Below are 16,482 nucleotides of genomic sequence, written 5' to 3'. Positions count from 1 at the left end.
TGCAGCTGCTCGCACACCTAAACACCAGAGCACCTACTTTTACAATGCTCTCTATACAAAACAGAAAGAAAAACTCTCATACAAGCAATTAATCACTAACCAGCTACTCTACTACTACTTCTCTATACTAGCGCCGGTATAGAAGCTACTTTAGCTTTTATTACTAGCACTAGAATAGGAACAAGAAAATGGTACCAAGGACAGCTAACAGACGACACACAGAGAGACACTGTATAAAACTAAAAACACTGCCTTCTCCTTTGCCATAAGAGCCCGCTGATACATCTCTTTCTATTCACCAAACTGCTCTTTAGCACCAGGCACCAGCTAGACACCGAGTCTAGCTAGAAGCAAGCCTAAACTGCCATAGCCAAACAAACACCCAAAATGTACGATAAACAAAACCAGATAGAACGGCCTCCGGCCCAGTCCTACATAGTCTCTGACTGAAAAAGGACTTAAATGGAATAATAATAATAATTGTCGGATCGTGAGTATCGGTAGAGACGTCGGCTGCTGGACACTTCGGCCCGACTTCGGCCCACCTTGCGCAGAGCTTAGGTATACCTTCGTAGCAGCTGTGTTCGTAATAAATCAATCACCATCACCGAACAGAATGCATTCCTAGTTATCGTTATTTCCTTTCAGCACTAGTGCTATAGACCTTCCAACACTGATCAGTGATTGCTTAAGGCGATCACAGACAGCAAGGTAGAAGAGACAGACCGCATCTTCGACGAACTCCCTGACGCACGACGTTATACTCCCGGGAGAAGATTCTGTGCTAAGAACAGAGCGAGGCAGAGATAACACAAAGCACTCTTAACCTCCCTCTACAGCTGCTGGTTTAGCTTAATCCGCGAACACAGAGCGCGTCAGCAACGCAATACAACTCAACCGTACGAGCGTCTCCGGACGATCCGATCACGTACAACAACAAGCGCTGGCACGACCAACCAGCGAGACAACAACACCGACAACGCGTCAACACCCGCTAGCAAGATGGCGGATAACCAAAGCGAAATAAGCTCTGCAGACTCTGCTGAAGCTCAGAATCAACTACAGAATGAGCAATCAGAACACCTCTCAGACTCACCATGGGCCAAATTTACCGCGGAACAACTTATGGAAAACTGTCCATACACAGTTGCACTCAAGGTCATCAATACAGCTCTCTGGGGTGTACCCGCACCGGCGGACGCAAATGAGACACACGCAACAACGTGGGTCGCTAAAGCTATCCACGACTACAATGTGTCAATGGCCTGGGACGATGACCTCTTCATTGACTACAAATGGGACTTTGAAGGATGGACGAAGGAGCTATTTAGCAAGGTTGAGCGTGGTACACTAAGGTCTCTTAAGAGTGTGCTACGACACCGGGGAGTATACACTGGCAACAATCACGCCAGGGTGGCGGACTCTCTCTACAACATTCTAGGTATAGAGAATACTCTTGAATGGGAACCAGCAGAGTTTCGAGCCATGAAATTCGACCAACAGTCCGAAGCGTACCAGCGCCAGCAGAGCAATAAACGCCAACAGGACACTCAGCACACAGTCTATCCAGCTGTACAACAACCACCGCAAGTACAACAACCGCCGCAATTACAACAACCGCCGCAATTACAACAGCCACCGCAAGTACCACAGCCGTCGCAATTACAACGACCGTCGCAGGGCGAGCAACAAGAGCAGTATAGAGTGAGACAAGGCGTCCAGAGCCGTTCCCAAACAATAGAGCCACAACAGCCGCTACACATGAGCGGTACGCTAGAAGGGCCTCAGCATCGACAACTGTGGGAGCAGGCCGCGCAGCCGCAACAAGGGCGTGCGCAACTACAGACACGGCCGCCAGCGACTGCATATCGCGAAGTCACGCCATTTCCGCAACAGCCAACGAACCGCGTCCCTAACAGACCACCCGAACTACCATACGACCCGTACAAGACGCTACCGCCGCGATGGTCCCGCAACGATCGACTCGACGCTAATACGATCACGCAGTTCTCTAAGCTATGGGACAATAGCAACAAGTATACAGGGAATGCGTACGATCTCCTAGACGATAAGATCAAGATCTTCTTCAGCATCTGCTGGCAGGTAGATATCCAAGAAGAGCAGTTTCACGCAGTGTTTCCCCGTATCCTTACCGGACGTGCAGAGACATTCTACATACAGGTTGTAGAGAGAGATGACAGCTTTGCTGATGCGTACATGGCAATCAAAAACCACTTCGACCATGACGTCCATCACCAGCACTACTACACAGACTGGACGACTACAACCTTCGCTCGCACCCGCACAGAGAACCCCGACAAGGGACTACACGAGGTTCTGCAGATCCTGCTTGACAAGCTGCAGCTATGCCAGCGTGCCCTTGGCAAGAACTTTGAGGGCGAGGATGCCCTACGTACCACTGTCATCAATGCCTGCCGAGGAGTACCAGAGCTTGAGATGGCACTGTTCAAACCAGCCACAATCTGTGAAGGACTCTTCTCAGACCTACGTTCTGCAGTTGAGACACACCTTGCACGGCAACACACTGCCCAGATGGTCACAGAGGACCAATATTACTTAGATCGCCGATACAACGGCAATAGAAGAATCCGAGGTGGATCTCGAGGTGGAGGAGGATTCAGAGGCGGATCCAGAGGAGCATATCGAGGAGGCGAGCAGCGCGACGACAACGGACGAGGATTCAAGCCACGCTGGAGGAAGAAATGCTTTGTTTGCCAGAAGGAAGGATGCTGGTCTACCAACCACACAGACGAAGAGCGCAAGGCTGCCCGTACACAGTTCTTCTCTACGCTATACTTTACAGGTACACAGCCCCCCAAGGACTTCTCCGTACATCTTGCAGAATACGAAGGGATCGAGCACACTAGCCAGTACAATCAGAGAGGCTGGAGAGAGGAGGAAGACTGCGAGGATGACGACGATGACGACGTCGCGGAAGCATACCTTGAACAGCAGTTTTTCACGGAGCAATGCCTTGCAGATCAGGCGTTCTTGCACCACATCTCTGGCGACGACGTATACCGCCAAGACGCGCCATCAGCGCCAGCGTCACAGTTCCTGCTTGAAGACCGCTACACAAGATCTGTGTACCAAGGGATCCTACCGGATACAGGCGCTGCCAACGTATCCACAGTTGGCAAGGAGCAGTACCTTGCACTCACAAGGGAAGATCCTACAGTTAGGATGGATACGTCTACAGCAGGAAAGGCATCTATCAAATTCGGCAAGGGCGAGGCTACATCATCTATTGGCACTGCACAGGTCTCTACAGACATTGGGACGATCAACTTTGAGGTGCTTGACGCACCTACACCATTCTTATTGTGCCTTGCAGACATGGACAGGTTAAAGGTCTACTTTAACAACACCACAGATGAGCTAGTCCAGGGTGACGTACACATCCCTGTAATTCGCAAATGGGGACATCCTTGGTTCCATCTGAACAAAAGAGAGAGAGCAACTGTGTTCTTGACAGAGACAGTTGCGACGGCTCCATCGACGATTTGGACACCCAGCTGTCACGCGACTTGTTAAGCTCTTAAAGGATGCTGGCCATAACGACTTCGAAGAAAGAACCCTAGAAGAAGTCACTAAGTTCTGCCACCACTGCCAGCTCCACAGCTCCGCACCGCGCCGATTCAAATTCACTCTCAAGGATGATCACCACTTCAACTATGAGATCCTGGTGGATGTGATGTACCTGAGCAACAAACCTGTACTGCATGTGGTCGATTCCTCAACAGCGTTTCAAGGCGCGAGGTTCCTTAGCGCTATCTCAGCTAAAGAAACATGGCAAGCACTGCGGATACTATGGATCGACACGTATCAAGGACCACCAGACATTATCACGCATGACGCAGGCACTAACTTTGCAAGCACAGAGTTCCGCGCAGAAGCAAAGATCATGGGAGTCACATGCAAGCAAGTACCTACGGAGGCGCACTGGTCTATCGGCAAAACTGAGAGGTACCATGCACCTCTACGCCGCGCATGGGACATACTCTATGCAGAACTCACTGACACTATGTCCGACGACGCGATTCTCCAGATGGCTGTGAAGGCTGTCAACGATACTGCTGGCCCCGATGGACTAGTCCCGACGCTACTGGTCTTTGGAGCGTACCCACGAATGACTGCAGAGTCACCGCCATCCCCGTCAATGGTCAAGCGCAGCGAGGCTATTCAAAAGGCGACGAAAGCCCTACGCAAGATCACGGCAGAGCACCAAGTTGCAGACGCCTTGAACACCCGCAATGGACCAGCCACTGCAGACATGCTCGCGCTCCCACTCCAGAGCGAAGTCTTAGTATGGAGAGAGAGTGATGGCTGGAATGGCCCGTACAAGATCGCCAGTACAGATGGCCACAACGTCACTGTTGACATGGTCAATGGTCCAACGACATTCAGATCCACTGTCGTCAAGCCATACTACAGACCGGACCACCTTTGGAGCGACCCCGATGCGCCACACGCGCCGAATGAGCCGCATGAGCCGGTAGCAGTACCACCGGCAGTGCAACCACGCAGGAGAGGCCGCCCTCCAGGGTCAAAGAACAAGCGGAAGGCGCACGCGTACATCACCAAGAAGGAGCAGGACGATCTTGAGCTAGCTATCAAGCTACGAAACGATGGAGTGATCACAACCTCAGGCGCCCCCTTTGAAGCGTCTGATGACCAAGAGATCAGCGACCTCGTAGGTCGTGGAGTCTTTAAATTTGAGCAATACGACGAGAGGCTACACAGCAAGATCCGGATCTTCAAGTCACGCCTAGTACGTGAGGTCAAGGGAAAGACAACCAAGCCCTATGAGAAATCCCGCCTAGTTATCCAAGGCTACCAGGACCACGGCAAGGAGACTATTCTGACGCAATCTCCAACCATACAGCGATGTAGCCAGCGCCTGATTATGTCGCTGGCGCCCGAGATGGTACAACGCGGAATGAACATCGAGCTCCGTGACATTACGCAGGCGTATCCCCAGGCGCAGACAACCCTGAAGAGGACGATACTCGCACATCTTCCTACTGAGCTAGTCCATCGATATCCAGAAGGCACGCTACTCCATGTGATCAAGCCGCTGTATGGAATCGCTGAGGCAGGAGTCCACTGGTGGACAACGTATCACGGACACCATTGCAAGGAACTGGACATGGCAACATCGACGTACGACCCATGCCTATTGATCACGAACAGAGACGACGCAGGCATCTTCGGCATCGTTGGCATGCAGACAGACGACACTCTCATGCTCGGGACACCAGCGTTCTCGTCACGTGAAGAGAAGAAGATCCAGAAGGCAGAGTTCAGGTCAAAGCCAAAAGCAAGGCTGACACCAGAAGTGCAGTTAGACTTCAATGGATGTACACTCACGATGGACGCCAGCAGAGTCTTGACCCTTAGGCAGAAAGGACAAGGAGGAAGGATCAGGCTTGTGGATATCAGGGCACCCGACCGCGCGCAACAGTACACCGAGCAGCGCGCCCGCGGAGCGTACATCGCATCAACATGCCAACCAGAGGCGTCATTTGACCTGTCCGTCGCTGCTCAAGCTCAGCAACCATCAGACGAGGACATCAAGGCACTCAACAAACGCCTGAAATGGCAGATGGAGAATCTCGATCGTGGCCTGCGCTACGTCACTGTCAATCTTATGGAGGCCAAGTTGATGGTCTTTGTGGATGGCTCCTTTGCCAACAACAAGGACCTCAGCTCACAGCTAGGCTTTGTCCTTATGCTCGTCAACGAGTCTATTGACGTCAACACCTTCACAATACAGGGCAACGTGATCCACTACAGCTCTACAAAATGCAAGCGCATCACACGGAGCGTACTGGCCTCAGAGATCTACGGCATGGTCAACGGCTTTGACATAGGCATTGCAGTTGCAACCACGCTGAGGATAGTTACAGAACGACTTAGACTACCTGCAATTCCCTTGGTTATCTGTACAGACTCGTACTCCTTGTACGAGTGCCTAGTAAAGCTTGGGACGACGAAGGAAAAGCGTCTCATGATCGACATCATGGCGCTGCGCCAATCATATGAGCGTCGCGAGATCACGGAGATCCGCTGGATCAATGGTGAAGACAATCCTGCAGACGCCTTCACCAAGGCATCGCCAAACCGCGCTCTTGAACGCTTTATTGACGGCAATAAGCTGACAGTCCGAGTAGAGGGATGGGTGCAGAGGCCGACAAGCTTTGATGGTTGATGCTACACACAGTTACCATCAACACATACTGTCACTACCGATACAAGCAGAGTTACTAGCTACCCAGAAAGAAAAGACTTCCAGTGTCGGATCGTGAGTATCGGTAGAGACGTCGGCTGCTGGACACTTCGGCCCGACTTCGGCCCACCTTGCGCAGAGCTTAGGTATACCTTCGTAGCAGCTGTGTTCGTAATAAATCAATCACCATCACCGAACAGAATGCATTCCTAGTTATCGTTATTTCCTTTCAGCACTAGTGCTATAGACCTTCCAACAATAATAATAATTAGCATGAAGAAGGTTCGAAAAACTGCCAACTGACGATGCACCTGGGATTGTGTCACACCCAATTTAGATGTACAACTGTCATAGTTGACCAGCGACTCAATTTCATGTATTTAATGACCTATCAATTAATTCAACCCAGACAAAGAATTTCGAGAATGAATCAAGTTCGCTTTCAAGTTTGAGATTCTTTGATTGATCAGCATATCTGATCCGAGCATTGAGTGAAACTCCAGCTGCCAAACCTTGCTGTCTTAGCACCCCGCCGTCCCTCCTCCCCCCGGTCTAGATAAAAAAACGTTTCCAAGACTATCGAAATGAAGGAGTCGAGTTAAGGAGCGCGCGGGGGAGAGTAGGACCGAAAGTATTGGATACAGTGGGCTTCAGTTTTCGTCAGGCACCATTTGTGTTCAAAGTACTAAGGAGTTAGAACAGGATAAAGACTAGGTACAGTGTAACCCGCCAAGGATGGCCTGGTTTATGCGGATTAATGCGAATCAAGCTAGCCAGTGATCGTCCAATCACCGGGAGTACCCAGATGACCCCTGCTTCGAAATCTGAAACGATACTACCCGATACATCCGTGAACCGGTACCAATCAAGTTTACCGGAGGAGGTTAATATCGGAGGAGGGTCGATTTGTAGATGTAAAGTCTTTTTTCTTTTTTTTCCTCCAAGAGCGAAATTTTTGCGTTGCCTGCGGATGAGTACTATGGTGGTGCAAATCAAAGTGCGAGGTCGGAATTTTTTGTCCCCTAAGCACCTAACTAAGCGCACAACTAAGCATTCAAACCCAAATGCGTCACACGTAGAACGAAGCCTTGGCTTAATTAGATCTCAACCTTGGATCTCAACTCAACAAGAGTACCATGGTAGTGAGAATCCACATGCGAAGCAGAAATTGTTTGTCGCCCAAGTACCCAAATGCAAGGCTGAGAGATTATGGGCTATGCATGCTACGCAATGGAACGATCAAAGCCTTGATGCTAGTGGTGATCAATGGAGTAAGAACAGACGAAAGGATGAAACAAACTATAACAGCAACCAGTTATGATCATGCCGCCACCCGCAATCTCCTGAGGGTCGCCAACCACATGGCAGCGATGCGATAGAAACAAGTGCAGTACGTAGAACAAAGAAACAACACCGTGCTTCATGATACGATAGTACCGTCAACCCAGCGGCCACCCGAAGGTACTGTTGCCAACGACCCTAAGCAGTTGACAGCGACAACCCACTTTCACGATCTTATGACTAACAACTCGATACACTCTCCCAATAGGATGGGATACTACAGGGAGTACATGCTTGGACGATCGCTACCAAGAACTACCTGAATGGGTAGTTAAATTGTTTACACCGTTGTGAAGGATCGATACATTAAAATTATATTAATAGAACCATGTTTATGGCTATGAAACTGTGACAGCTTAAGCACGTGCGCAAGGTGGTGAGACAGGAGTGTGGCTTAGTATAGGGTTTCAAGGGTTCCGGCACGTTGCCAAGACGAACCCCATATACACAGGACCAACTATACGTCATATCTCCTAATAAGTCAAGTAACTATGATGCGATTTAAATACATCGGTCTTATTCTGGAGACATGGCAACTTCGCGATTGACCGACGGTTGTGGTATAAGAGAGGGCGTGGTTGCGGTCTGGAGAAGGGCATCGACTGAAGTACAGTTCGCACCAAACAGTCTCTAACGATCTTCCTCAACTTTACATTCACTTTCTCTTTGACCTGGTGTCTTTTTCTTTAAGATACAAACCTCCACCTCGACATCTGAACCGCATCCGTATGTCACTTGATAGCCCCAAAATCCCAAAAACACTCTCACTAACAACGCAGCAGCACAATCCGCAACAATGAAGTTCCAATCCAACATGCTTCTCGCCGCCATGGCCCTAGCCCCAGCCGTCGTCTCTGCGGCCAGCAAAATCCAAGTCGAAGTCCGCTACTCCAACGAAATGATCGACGTCGGCAACCTTGAACTCTTCGCCGAAACATGGCAAAAGATCTACTCCACCGCCGGCAACGGGCGTAGCATCCTCTCCGATACGTCCTACACCACAAACGCCAGCTCATGCGGTTCCTGGGACTCTAAGGGCGACCGCGATGTCCGCGTCAAAGTCAACGGCCAGTGGGGCAAGATCCCCGACCTCGGACCCAACGACTCCCGTGATGCCCTTGTCTCAACCCTCAGCAAGGTGCTGGATGAGGTCTCCAAGGGCACTGGCTACAATGTCTTCTCGAACTGTTACGGATTGACGTGGCAGGAGGCCATCCCCAAATGGCCTGGCCCACACGCGTGCGGAGGAGCCAACCCCACTGTCAGGCCAGAGTGCATGTGCGACCTCGGTACCGCACAGTGCGAAACCCATTCGTGGGGACACAAGGTACCGTCGTCCATCAAGGCGAACTTGTACCGCGACGGTGCTTTGTTGGCGGACACTTTGACCATCGACTTCTCTGCCAACGCAGTAGCCAAGGACGAGGGATGTGGTATGGCTGGTACTGTCACAAAGGCTCTTGCTACTTTTATTCCCGGTGTAGGCGAACTGTTCGCTGCTGGTATAGAAATAAGCTGTGCTTGAGGCACTCGCTCTCTGGAGTTGGGCAGATGAGTATACATTACTTGTGAACCTTCTATGTATATATATATATGACGATAAGGGAAGAGAGACGATTTTTCTACTCAATTGATACGCATCGCGCAAACAACATATCCACCCGTGTGTTTATATGCTTGAAATCCGTATACTTTGGTGAAGAAATCATGTCTATACAATGTTGCGTATGCGCCAGCGGGATAGCCTCGTCCGTCACAATATGCTGATTCATACCCGCCAGATGCAAAAGCTTGAAAATGTACAAGCAGTGAACAACGTGATAGCCCTGCTCAGTGTAGACGCGACCGGTGGTAGTCAGGTCTTCAGGGGCGATTTCCTGGGTGGCGTTCAGGTCGTAGTACCATTTCCAAGGTCCGTACTTCTCAAGGAAAATCTGAGATTCGTCGGGCTTGAAGCAGCGGGGGTGTACCCAACCGAAACTCATGAGATCCCATATGCAGCCTTGTTCCTGCGCTTCTTGTGGTGAGTTGCCGCAGTGCTCGACGACGTGTGATCCGCCTTGGTAGGTTGGCCATAGTGATACTGTGCTTCCTGGGTGGCGCCGCTGGGCTACTACGAGAATAAGGGCTAAGAGGCCGAGCGTTAGGGATGTGGATGCGACAAGGAGGGCTGAACAGAGCCGTGAACGCGGAGTACTGGGCGCTGGTGATGTGTAGTCCATCTTCTCTTCTGAAGCTGAGAGAAAAGGCCGGTCTTCATCGTTGCCGCTGTATGGTGGGCGTTGGTATCCTGATTTGAGTGATGGTGCGGCTTGGATTAGTTAGCCTGCCGCAACTCCTGGTTGAGTGGTAGGGGTGAAGGGTGGGGGTTGTTTCGGATACTTACAGCGAGACATTTTGCTCATGATTGCAGGCAACATGTCGGCGAGTTATCTTCACCAAGATTCACAAGCGGGGTAATTATGTTTGAGCACAACTGGATGTATGGAGTGTTTGGGTTGTCGACTTCCTGACTGGATAGTCTGAAAATGCAAGGAGACTTCCTATATATTCCATCGTAATCAATCTTGGAGGCGAAAGTTGTGGCGTACTACGTCCTCCAGCGGCGAAAATACGCCGCTCCGTTGTGTTGTTGCCGCACCGTGAAGTTTCCGGAGGCATGTAAAGAAGTCCGGAGCCGGAAACAAGCATAGCGGACCCCGGTCTGCCAAGTCGGCTCATGTGCACTCGGGCCTGGATTCTCGGTTCGACACAGCTAAGTACAAGCCGGGTATGCTCTCGGCTGATGACCAAGTCAACGAACAAAGACACCAAAAACACACCGCAGCTTGGCGTGTAACTATACTTAGGGCGAAGGATCGCAGCATAAAGAGGCACTGTCATTTCGTGCAAAAGTGGGCAATCGCAGCATAAACTCGCACAAGGGACAATTCATGCAAGATCCCTGCCGACACCCCTGACTGGCACCCGCTACCACCTCACCATCTAAATGGGCAAAGTCCGGAAGCAAGCACCTTATGTAAAGCTCGTACGATCGTTCGTTGTCTGATAGCGACATGACAAAAATGGTAAGTTTCCCCACCCTAGCCCCGGCTTTCCCGTTTAATCTCGCGCCCCAGATCTACACGATTCAACCGGTGAAGCCTGCTGATGCAGCCGGCCTTGCAGAAACCATGATGCGCGCTTTCTACCAAGATGCACATTGGGCCTCGCTCTGGAAAGGCATAACGCTGGATAGCATTATCTCTGATTGTGCAAGGCGTTTGCCCTGGAACCTCGTCAAGGTTATTTCCACCAAGCGGCATCGTAAGGTTGTGGAGGACGCTACTGGTGATATCGTTGGCTATGCGCGCTGGATAATTCCGGACGGATGTACTGACGAGTGGGCGGAGGGTATTGTGGTTGAGATTGACTCGGAAAGTAGCCGAGTTTACAAAGAAGACTTTCGGAGTGTAACTGAAGATGGTAAAATTCGGGGCCTGGACCATCCGGTCGTAGACGAGCTCAGTGAGGCGATAGAAAAGGCAGAAGCTAAAGTACTGGGTACTGGCGAAAGGTTTCTTGGTCAGTACCTAGCTGCTACAGTCAGAGTTTACTTGGACTAATTGCCTCACAGCATTGGATTACCTAGCCACCCACCCTGAGCACCAGAGACGTGGCATCGGCTCCATGCTACTCACAGAGGGTTTGGCATATGCGGATAGGAATGGACTCAAGACCCTAGTAGTCGCCAAGACACCGGGTGTCAAGCTGTATCAAGATCATGATTTCCAGGTAGTCGACAAAGTTGAGCAAGAGCGCCCACAGTATGGATGGTCAAAGCCGTATACAACCACGATCCTCATTCGACAGCCCAGATCCATAGAATGAGAGAAACACAATGCACCATGCTGCTTTTCCTTGAGTGATCAGATGATGACTGGCTGTATTGTTTGACATCAATGTTCTGGCAGTGACACCCAGAATTTGGCTAGTACAGACAAAAACTCAGATTGCATTTTGGAGAGACCCCAATCCCCAGGGCTCAGATCTTCCAACATCTTCAAGCCCGCAAAAAGCATAGTAGCGCGCCGTTTGACGCGTCTGACGTATTCGACTGACTGGCGGGTAGCTGCCGTAGTGGGGCTCGTTGTGTCTTCCAATCCAGAGCTCATGTCACTCACCAGCTCATGGGCATTTCCCAGGACGAAGCAGCATTTTGCGATGATCATGTTTGGAAGGCAATTGGTGCAGAGCACTAGCTTCTCTGCGGTTAGGAGAGCCGACTGTATGGCTTCGAGTCGGTCAATGTAGCGGGCTTCGGGTGACACGGTGGAGATCCTGTCTAAACAAGCCAACGCAGATTGGGAGCATTTGCAGTGACACGATTTTTCCACTGGAGATGTAAATTCATCTTGCATTATGGGAGATGTTTGCCCGCCGTCTGGTCTTTGGGCGTGGTCAACGGCGTTGCTGCAAGTCTTGTCAGTGTGAACTCTGGGGATTGTGTGGGGAATTTTCGATATCGCTTACATCTCCATGGGGCCTGCCAACGAAACTCGTGGGGAATTTGTCAACGCTATACCCATATTCCCAAAATCAAAGTCGGTATGACTACCTAGACTCTGCGGGATTTGCAGTGATGGGTATGAGTCATCTCGACGCTTGGGAAAATTGCCTTGTTGGTCACCCCGTATCTATAGCACTCATCAGACCTAGCCTTTCACTGCATGCAGTAGAGGATAAACATACCGATGCAGAGCTGACCATATCCATTTCTCCATGTGACAACTCTCTGCTTGGCGTTCGATCATGAGAGATACGCCTCGGGCTTGCTCTTTTATCAGAAGACGTAGTGCTCTGACTTTCATTGGTGCTTGTGTAGTAGCCTCCAGCCTTGAATTGAGCGTAATCATCCATCGAAAATGGTGATACTGCCGTAGGTTCCAGAGGATATTGAATAGGTTCCTCCATGGCGGATGGAAGCAGCTCCCAACATCGTTCTGCATCTTGTAGGTTCATTATCCGGTCTGCTTGCGTCAGTCTACCGTATCTACTAGGATCGACGTGGGAGAAAGACTACATGAATAGCTTCTTTCGGGCTCCGGAGAGACATTGCCAGGACTCATCGCCTCTCTGGATTTGGCTTGTGAGGTCTGTCGACTTGACTTCTTTGGCCGACCCATCCATTTGCCCAGGCTGTATGTGCACAAACCGTCTGTCATACGACAACGCGTACAGCCGCTCGGCTCCATTGTGCATTTTACTTTACATCTGTAGCATTGATCACATGCTTTCGAATTAATCTTGCTGCGGGCAATCTTGTGTGGTTGCATTGCGTTGATGGAATGAAAGTATGGCCAATAGAAGATGACGGGGGTGTGTTCTTAATTGTGGAGGTAAGTACTTAGTATGTTCTTTATAAATGTAATAACATTCAAAAGCGATATGGGATGTTGGTCATACGAATGTTGGCATAAGGCCGCTCCGCAGGCGGTGAGGGCTGGATATGAATCAATGACGCGATTGCAGGGTTGACTTCGGTTGCTCTGGTTGCGTAGGCCATTCCCAGCTGAAGCAACAGTATTTCGTCAGCTATCTGACTACATGATACGGTACACCGAAGCCGGCATGTCATCTAGATTGCGAAGGCCATTCCCAGCTGAAGCAACAGTATTTCGTCAGCTATCTGACTACGTGATACGTTACACCGAAGCCGGCATGTCATCTAGATTGCGAGGTATATGGATGATCGTCGGGCGTTTTCAAAATAAGAACTTAACCCCATGTTGAGACAACATCTGGAACGCGGCAGGGGCCTCTCCGTCTGACGATGATTGAATAGAAGAACGTAGAAGCAGATGTATTGAATTGCCGGGGCCTTTCACATCTTTTTGCCGTTAGCGAACCTTGCCTTTGCTACCAACGGGCTCGGTAAAATCCTTCATACTCGGTAGGTGCCGTAACCTTGGGGAGGTCACTATGCTTGTATAGGCTACTCGTACTGTAAAACTAGATCGCTACCGGGGGGATTGTCCTCTGTTGCGAAGATCATTTGTCGCATTACATGCGCTTGGGATCAGAAAAGGCTTCTCGACAGCGGCTTCTAGCGCATGTAACTGTCTCATGAGCCTAAGTACAAGCTTTGCATGCAAGCTTCGCAAGCTTCGTAAGCTTTCGGGGGTTGATGTCGTGGAGCGATGGATCATCGGTCACATTAGTAGATCCTATCGGGGCATATGCACAGGTGGGCTCGAGCACACAACTCGATCACCGACCAGGAAAAAGCAAAGACACGTGATAGAAAGATCGGGGCAACGATTGGATGCGCGATCTGCGTGGCGTCGATCACAAGTTGGTTGTTGGATTCGCTGACTACGCCTTAAGCTAGCTAACTAACGTGTCCGTGCACCTCATGCCCGGATTCATCTCATGCCCCGCCGAACACCGACGCGTGTCTCAATACTACAACTTTGACGCGCAATAACTCCACAACTATGGCTCCGATTGATGAAGCGATTGCAGATTTAGAATCGCGCGATCCAGGAGAGAAATTCACATTAAAAGAAGTTGCTGAAAAATGGGGGGTTAACCGCTCAACGCTAGGGCGAAGATGGAGGCGCGTGACAGGGCCTAGGAGCGATGGATACGCTCAGCAGCAAGCTATCGGCCCACAACAAGAGTTAGAGCTTGTACGATATATCACTAAGCTCACTAAGCAAGGCCTACCTCCTACAAGAGAGATGATCAGGAATTTCTCATCAGAAGTAGCCCATCAGCAGCTCAGCGAGAGCTGGGTTACTCGCTTCATTAACCGACACGAGATCTATCTTATCTCAAAGTGGACCACCGCCATGGATCGTACGCGCCACCTGGCTGATTCTGAGTCAAAGTATAGACTCTACTTCGAGCTGCTGCACCAGAAGATCACCGAATACCACCTAGAGGCTCGAGATATATACAATATGGATGAAAAGGGCTTCCTTATTGGTATGATAGGCAGGAGTAAGAGGATATTTAGCAGGCGTCAATGGGATAAGAAAGAGGTTCGAGCATCTCTCCAGGATGGATCACGCGAGTTTCTGACACTCCTGGCCTGCTGCTGCGCCGATGGGAGCTCGCTGCCTCCAGCCCTTATCTACGCAGCTAAAAATGGAGCCATACGATCGAGTTGGGTGGAGGATATTAAGGCAGGAGAACATGAGGTCTTTGTCTCATCATCTCTAACAGGCTGGTCAAACAATGACGTAGGCCTAGCTTGGCTAGAGCAGGTGTTTGATCGCTATACAAAGCAGCGATCAGGGAGATGGCGATTGCTCATCCTTGATGGCCATGGATCTCACCTCACGATGGAGTTTATCAAGTACTGCGATCGCCATAGGATCCTCCTCATGATCCTTCCTCCCCATTCGACTCATACGCTCCAGCCGCTCGATGTAGTGCTGTTCAAGCCACTCTCTCAAGCCTACTCCAACGAGCTCACTAACCATCTCTACAAGGCTCAAGGCCTCATTCCAATTAAGAAAGGAGACTTCTTCCCACTCTTCTGGAGAGCTTGGCAGGCCTCGTTTAAGCAATCAACTATATTAAAAGCGTTTGAAGCTACTGGTATATGGCCAATAGACAGAGATGTCAACAAGCAAGTCAAGCTGGCTTGATTCTTATCGATTGCAGATCACAGACAATATAGAGGCTCGTGCACAGTGGCACGTCCCAGAGAATGGTCTGTGATCTGCAATCGATAAGAATCAAGCCAGCTTGACTTGCTTGTTGACATCTCTGCCAATAGATCCCAACGTTATCCTTCGTAGATTTGCCAGCACGCCAGAAGCTGAGAGAAGCTCATCTTCAGGGCTCTCTGATCATGACTGGAGAAAGCTCGATCGGTTAGTACGAGCTGCTGTCAATGATAGCCATCAGTATGAGGCAAGAAAGCTGCGCTCAAGCGTTCACCATCTCTCTGTGCAGTATAAGCTTTTACAGCATGAGAACGAGGGCTTAAAGGAGGCTCTTCAACATAAAAAGAAGCATAAGAAGAAGGGCAAAGCTCTTGACCTTCAACAGCGCCAGGAGTATCACGGTGGCTCTGTCTTCTGGTCTCCTCGCAAGATACGCGAGGCTCGAGCTAGAGAAGTAGTACGGGAGCGAGATAAGATAGAGGAGAAACTCCAAAAAGCACAGGCCAAGAAGCAGCGTGAGGAGGTTCAACTGCAGCGTCAAGTTAAGCTCGAGGAGAAGCGTGTAGAGAGGCAGAGGCTCAAGGAGATAAGGGAGCTTGAGCGAGCTGAGAAAGCAGCTGAACGCGCGCGCAAAGTTGAAGCTCAACACCAGAAAAAAGCCACCCAACAAGCTCAACAACGCAAGCGTAAAGCCTCAAGAGCGCCCTCTTCTAAGAACAAGCGTCAAAAACGAGCGATGGAGGATAGAGCTCGCGATAGAGTTGCATCTCCTCCATCGCCTCCACCACCAAAGACCACATCACGTGGCCGCAACGTCAACCTCCCACAAAAATTCAGATAGTACAAGTTAATCGCAAGTATCTAATTACTGCAATGCTATGTTTTTATTAATATTAAGCTATTGTGTGGTGTTGTACAGCTTCAAATTTGAGATCGCTAAGATGGTGTTCGCGGGGCATGAGATGAATCCGGGCACAAGGTGCACGGACACGTTACTGCCGTTTAAGTTAGCAGCGCCGGAGCACAGACGCACATTCAGCGCTTTACTTGCCGTTACTGGACGGACGTACGTACAGCATCATCGTAAATTAGCTACAGACAAGCTACAAGCTCGTACAGATTCCCGGCAGGTATATGTGACTTGCTACCGGATTTCAGAATCACGGAACAATTGCAGGCTTCCAAGCTCGTATCTCGTCTCGTATCTTACTACCCTCCGGATACGCCTTGTGA

The 16,482-nt window shown here is 50.2% G+C and overlaps 6 protein-coding genes across 6 annotated transcripts; 4 read left to right on the top strand and 2 right to left on the bottom strand.

Annotated features, from left to right (window-relative positions):
• Window positions 1-1,002: 1,002 nt before the first annotated feature.
• PtrM4_036450 (Med15 multi-domain protein) lies at window positions 1,003-6,232 on the top strand (the record flags this gene model as incomplete). Its single annotated transcript, XM_066104153.1, has 3 exons — window positions 1,003-2,850; window positions 2,974-3,426; window positions 3,503-6,232. The coding sequence occupies 3 exons, from the start codon at window positions 1,003-1,005 to the stop codon at window positions 6,230-6,232; spliced, it is 5,031 nt and encodes a 1,676-aa protein (XP_065966355.1).
• Window positions 6,233-8,387: 2,155 nt separating this feature from the next.
• PtrM4_036440 (Pneumo-att-G multi-domain protein) lies at window positions 8,388-9,116 on the top strand (the record flags this gene model as incomplete). Its single annotated transcript, XM_001939444.1, has 1 exon — window positions 8,388-9,116. One exon carries the CDS (start codon window positions 8,388-8,390, stop codon window positions 9,114-9,116), a length of 729 nt encoding a protein of 242 aa, XP_001939479.1.
• Window positions 9,117-9,213: 97 nt separating this feature from the next.
• Window positions 9,214-9,996, bottom strand: PtrM4_036430 (DUF3328 domain containing protein; the record flags this gene model as incomplete). The annotated part of the gene is made up of 2 exons (XM_001939443.2): window positions 9,214-9,902; window positions 9,978-9,996. The coding sequence occupies 2 exons, from the start codon at window positions 9,994-9,996 to the stop codon at window positions 9,214-9,216; spliced, it is 708 nt and encodes a 235-aa protein (XP_001939478.1).
• Window positions 9,997-10,647: 651 nt separating this feature from the next.
• Window positions 10,648-11,461, top strand: PtrM4_036420 (GNAT family acetyltransferase; the record flags this gene model as incomplete). The annotated part of the gene is made up of 3 exons (XM_066104152.1): window positions 10,648-10,659; window positions 10,711-11,155; window positions 11,208-11,461. 3 exons carry the CDS (start codon window positions 10,648-10,650, stop codon window positions 11,459-11,461), a joined length of 711 nt encoding a protein of 236 aa, XP_065966354.1.
• Window positions 11,462-11,529: 68 nt separating this feature from the next.
• On the bottom strand, window positions 11,530-12,544 carry PtrM4_036410 (uncharacterized protein; the record flags this gene model as incomplete). Its single annotated transcript, XM_066104151.1, has 3 exons — window positions 11,530-12,043; window positions 12,104-12,267; window positions 12,323-12,544. The coding sequence occupies 3 exons, from the start codon at window positions 12,542-12,544 to the stop codon at window positions 11,530-11,532; spliced, it is 900 nt and encodes a 299-aa protein (XP_065966353.1).
• Window positions 12,545-14,067: 1,523 nt separating this feature from the next.
• PtrM4_036400 (TolA, Membrane protein involved in colicin uptake) lies at window positions 14,068-16,090 on the top strand (the record flags this gene model as incomplete). The annotated part of the gene is made up of 2 exons (XM_066104150.1): window positions 14,068-15,178; window positions 15,360-16,090. The coding sequence occupies 2 exons, from the start codon at window positions 14,068-14,070 to the stop codon at window positions 16,088-16,090; spliced, it is 1,842 nt and encodes a 613-aa protein (XP_065966352.1).
• Between the last annotated feature and the right edge of the window lie 392 nt (window positions 16,091-16,482).

Source organism: Pyrenophora tritici-repentis, chromosome 1, assembly GCF_003171515.1.
Source record: "Pyrenophora tritici-repentis strain M4 chromosome 1, whole genome shotgun sequence".
Classification (NCBI taxonomy): domain Eukaryota; kingdom Fungi; phylum Ascomycota; class Dothideomycetes; order Pleosporales; family Pleosporaceae; genus Pyrenophora; species Pyrenophora tritici-repentis.
The sequence above is the reverse complement of the archived record's forward strand: the minus strand, read 5'-3'. Positions and strand labels throughout refer to the sequence as shown.